General features: G+C 55.2%; 1 protein-coding gene across 1 annotated transcript; it reads right to left on the bottom strand.

Moving 5' to 3' along the window:
* Positions 1-288: 288 nt before the first annotated feature.
* On the bottom strand, positions 289-4,361 carry LOC119395190 (uncharacterized). The gene is made up of 4 exons (XM_037662469.1): positions 3,462-4,361; positions 2,874-3,199; positions 1,097-2,258; positions 289-483 (listed from the first exon to the last, which is right to left on the bottom strand). The coding sequence occupies exons 1-4, from the start codon at positions 4,359-4,361 to the stop codon at positions 289-291; spliced, it is 2,583 nt and encodes an 860-aa protein (XP_037518397.1).
* Positions 4,362-4,584: the final 223 nt, after the last annotated feature.

A 4,584-nucleotide genomic window follows, 5' to 3' on the forward strand; every position in this document is an offset into this window, starting at 1 on the left:
TGTTTAAGCTATCCTACCTGTTATGTTGGGGGTTCGGAGCCCCGCAGCACAGGAACCACACGAGACAGCGGCTGGCAGGAGACTGTTTTATTGCTTTCTTTTAGAAGCGGACGAGAGGAGGCAGAGGAAGTTACAGCGAGGGCTGAAGACGTAACACGATATGCAAGAGCTGGGGACGAGAGTCTGAGGAAGGCGCCATGCGCGTGAGCGCGTCGGGCAGCACCGGCGAGCGAGGCACAACCTCTGGAGTGGCCGTGTGTCGGTTGATGTGCGCGTACACGACATCCCTTAGCCCTTAGATGGGGTCACCGGATCGGTCAGGTGGACGCCGATCACGTTGGGGCCTAGGCGCACTTTGGTGCTGCGCGGACCCGCTGGGTTGGTCATCGCGAGCTTGCGTCGCACAAGTGTCCAGCCTGGCCTCAGCTTCGCTATGCTCGGAGTCGGGCGTTGTGGGCAGATCATGCGGCGGCGGCGCTTCCGCTGGGAGCGAGATCACGTACGGAGCCGGCACTCTGTCTTGTTGATCACTTGCTACTGGTCCGTTCGTTTGATCGTTCCGCGGCGAATCTTCTGTCGGGTAGGCCTCTGCACCTGGCTTTATGTGATCAAGGTGCCGACGAACCGTTCCGCTTCTTGACTTGATTAGCCAAGATCGATGTCCGAGTCTCTTTAACACGGTTCCGCCAACCCAAGCAGGACTTCCTGCAAAGTTGCGGAAAAAGACTGGTTGCCCGATTTCTATCTTTCTTGGCAACTCAGCAACGCTGTGGTCAGTAGTCACCCTCTCAGCTGGTCGCGGCTGAATGCGTGTCAGTGCCGTTGAGAGCTCGCGGCCGAACATGAGTGCAGCTGGTGTTTTGCCCGTCGTTACTGAAACGGTGGTGTGCTGTTTCAGCTGAAAACGAGCCAGCCTGCACGCAAATGTACCTGACTGATCCTTTGCAAGTGCCTGTTTCGTTTCATACACCATTCTTTCGGCTTGCCCATTCGTGGCCGGATGATAGGGCGCACTTGTGATGTGCGTCACCCGATTCTTCTTCAGAAATTCTTCCATTTCCGCAGAAACAAAGGACGGGCCGTTATCCGTGACCACCCTTTCGGGAATGCCGAAAGTTGCGAACAGGTTTCGCAGTTCCTCGATCAGTGTCGGCGACTGTATGTTCCGCATAGTGCGCACTTCGAGCCACTTGCTGTATGCGTCGACTACAATTAGGAGCATCCTTCCCTCCACAGGCCCAGCGAAGTCAGCGTGGATTGTGTGCCATGGTGTTGTCGCACGTTTCCACTCGGGAGCTGGTGCTTTAGTTGGCGTTTTCTGGTACTGGCAGCAAGTTGCACAACTTTTGACCACCCGCTCTATGTCGTTGTCGACACCGGGCCACCAAAAATAGCCTCGAGCGCACGCCTTCATATCTACCACGCCCCTGTGACCTGCATGTGCTAAGTCGAGCACGTCCTTCCTTGCTTTCTCTGGAACGACCAGTCTGGCACCACGGATAACGCAGCCTTCCTGTAGCGAAAGCTCGTGTCCAAGCTTTGTGAACGCCGAAAATTCCTGCTTGGGCAACCTCCGTAGCTCTCCGTTTGCGACGGCTGTCATCACGCGGGATAACAGTGGGTCATTCCGGGTCAGCTCAGCCAGTTGACGCGGTGACAGCTCGAAACGTGGCGCGGATGCAAGCATAAGCACATCTCCAGGGGAGCATGGCTCATCTACCTGCGCGGGCAGTGGCAGCCTGCTGAGTGCGTCAGCATTTTGGTGCAGGCGTCCAGGCCTGTACACCAAGTCGTAGTCATATGTGGCCAATTTCAGACACCATCGAGTCATCCTCGGTGACAATATCTGAGGGATTTGCTTCTTTTCCCCCATGATGCCTAGGAGCGGTTGGTGATCCGTTAATACGGTCACGTGCCGGCCAGCGACATATTGGTGAAAGTGGCTGACGCCATAAACTACCGCAAGGCCCTCTTTATCGAGCTGCGAGTAGTTTTTCTCAGCGGTTCCCAAAGTTCGTGACGCGAATGCAATGGGAGCCTCTCGGCCGAACGCATCCTTTTGAGCGAGAATTGCGCCGATGCCGTATGGCGACGCATCCACGGACAGAATGAGAGGCCTTTTTTCGTCATAATGCGCAAGGACTGTCGAAGACCGAATCATCTTCTTAAGCATCTCGAACGCATCCTGATGTTTTTTCTCCCACTTCCAGGGCGTGTTCCTCTCGAGAAGCACATACAACTCTGCAGCTACCGTCGCTCTGTTCTCCAAAAAACGATCGTAAAAGGCGAGAAGCCCTAAGAAAGCCTGCAGAGAGGTCTTGTCAGTCGGTTTTGGCGCCTCGAGGATTGCCTTTACCTTCTCTTCGGTCGTATGGACACCCTGAGCATCGATTTTATGACCGAGAAATTGGACTGAGCTGATGCCGAAGCGGCATTTCTCTCGCTTGAGTCGCAGACCTTTGTCGCTTAGCCTCGTTAGGACTTCCTCTAGACGTTGCGCATGCTCTTTAACGTCCTTCTCGCTGACAATAATGTCGTCAAGGTAGACACTCACCCCCTGAATTCCGGCCAGTGTAGTCTCCATCATCCGCTGGAAGATGGCTGGCGCAGCGGATACTCCAAAAGGGAGACGATTCACCTTCAACAGTCCTTTGGTGGTGTTGACGGTGAGCAATGCGGCTGTCTCGTCGTCCACTCTTAGCTGCTGATAGGCTTGGTACAGGTCTAGCGTCGAAAATGTCGTCCCACCGCGCAACTTTGCGAACATCTCCGCAGTTGTCGGCAGTGGGTACGCCGTCTTCTTGACCACCGCGTTAACTGTGCTCCTGTAATCCCCACAAACGCGAAATGTTCCATCCTTTTTGCGCACCCACACCAAAGGTGTGGCCATTTCGGCATGTTGCGTCGGCCCCAGGATACCTTCTTTTTGCAGACGGTCGAGCTCTTCCTCCATAGGCTCTTGGTAAGCTAGAGGTACTGGACGTGCTTTGCAAAACTTGGGTGTGGCACCTTCTTCCAAGTCCAAGTGAACCAATGGACCCACGTAGCCGTCGATACCTTCCTTAAATACATCAGGATGGAGTGCGAGAACCTCCTGGATCTCTTGACTTGGTTCGGCGACCTGGTTTATTCCGTGAACACGGATGTTCAGTGCTGAAAACCAGTCACGTCCGAGCAGGTTGCACCCAGTCCCTTTCATCTAGCAGGGGCAGCACGTAGTCCTTTGATTTGAAACGCACACGAACCTGTGCCGAACCGACGGTGTCAAGTTCTTCCCCTGACCAGGTGCGTAAGTCTAGGGGTTCTCTCGAAAACTTTGGGGCGTTCGATGGCCACGTTTGGTGGTAGGTAGCCTCACTGATGAGAGAACATGCGGCGCCCGTGTCCACTTCGAATTTCAGGGGCCTTCACTCGACTTTCACGTCAACGAGGAATTTAGGGCAGGGTTGTCGCCCACTCACGGCATGTAGGTCGTAACACCTATCGGTGTCTTCGAGGTCGTAGCACACAGGTTGGGCGTTAACCATGTGAGTTCCTTGCCGGGCGTTGAGGTTGCCTTCTTTGTTTTTCTTCTTTTTGGAGATGCAGGCGTTCTCGATGTGACCCTTTTTGGAACAAAAACGACATTGCGCTGTCCTGAACTTGCAGGTGTCTGCCTCGTGCCAGCCGTCGCATCGGTAGCAGCGCCGCTGCTGAGCCGAATGTTTGCTTTCCTTTTTAGACTGTGAAGTCTTATGCACCTCTCCGGAGCTCGTCGCTCCCTTAAGTCCTCGTTGCTGCTTCGACGCACTTTCGGACGACAGTGCCAAGTCCAACGCGCGTTGAAAAGTCAAGTCTTTCTCCGCGAACAGTCGCTGCTGCAGATGCTCGTCGCGGATGCCGCACACGAACCTGTCGCGAAGCATCACATCTTGGGGCAGCATGGTGGGGTTCGCCAGAACGGCTGCGTGGCCTTCTGCCGGTGGCGTCGATGTAGCAGACGTTGTCGCTGGCACTCCGAAGTTACAGTCAGCTGACAAGCTTCTGAGGGCTGCAAAGTAGTTGCTGATCGACTCTTCCGGCCGCTGGTCGCGTCGCTGGAACACGTACCGGCTGTACAACTCAGACAGTCGTGGATCGAAGTGTTTCTGCAGAAGGGCAACTATGTCGGTATAGCCCACCTCTTCAGGCGTCTTCGGTGCGACCAGAGCGCAGGCAGTCTCAAAGGTGTCGGCTCCGCATAGCGTCAGGAGGAGCGCGCGCTTCTTTTGCTCGTCGCAGACGTCGTTCGCCACGAAGTAGAAGGTCAGGCGCTGGATCCAGGATGACCAGTTCTTGCCGCTAAAAGGCTCGATGGCGGCCTGCATTCCTCCAGTAGCCATGGGCGTAACCTAGAGAGCTGCGCACTTATAAAATTCCACTTCTCGTCGCCAGTGTTATGTTGGGGGTTCGGAGCCCCGCAGCACAGGAACCACACGAGACGCGGCTGGCAGGAGACTGTTTTATTGCTTTCTTTTAGAAGCGGACGAGAGGAGGCAGAGGAAGTTACAGCGAGGGCTGAAGACGTAACACGATATGCAGGAGCTGGGGACGAGAGTCTGAGGA

The sequence above is a fragment of the Rhipicephalus sanguineus genome, chromosome 5, assembly GCF_013339695.2.
Source record: "Rhipicephalus sanguineus isolate Rsan-2018 chromosome 5, BIME_Rsan_1.4, whole genome shotgun sequence".
Taxonomy (NCBI): domain Eukaryota; kingdom Metazoa; phylum Arthropoda; class Arachnida; order Ixodida; family Ixodidae; genus Rhipicephalus; species Rhipicephalus sanguineus.

Coding starts and splice junctions, on each gene's coding strand:
- LOC119395190 (XM_037662469.1), bottom strand. CDS start 4,361: ATGGCTACTGGAGGAATGCAGGCCGCCATCGAGCCTTTTAGCGGCAAG. Junction 3,200..3,461: donor GGTGTTACGACCTACATGCC/GTGAGTGGGCGA, acceptor TGCCCCTGCTAG/ATGAAAGGGACTGGGTGCAA. Junction 484..1,096: donor CTTTCGGCATTCCCGAAAGG/GTGGTCACGGAT, acceptor TCTCGCTCCCAG/CGGAAGCGCCGCCGCCGCAT.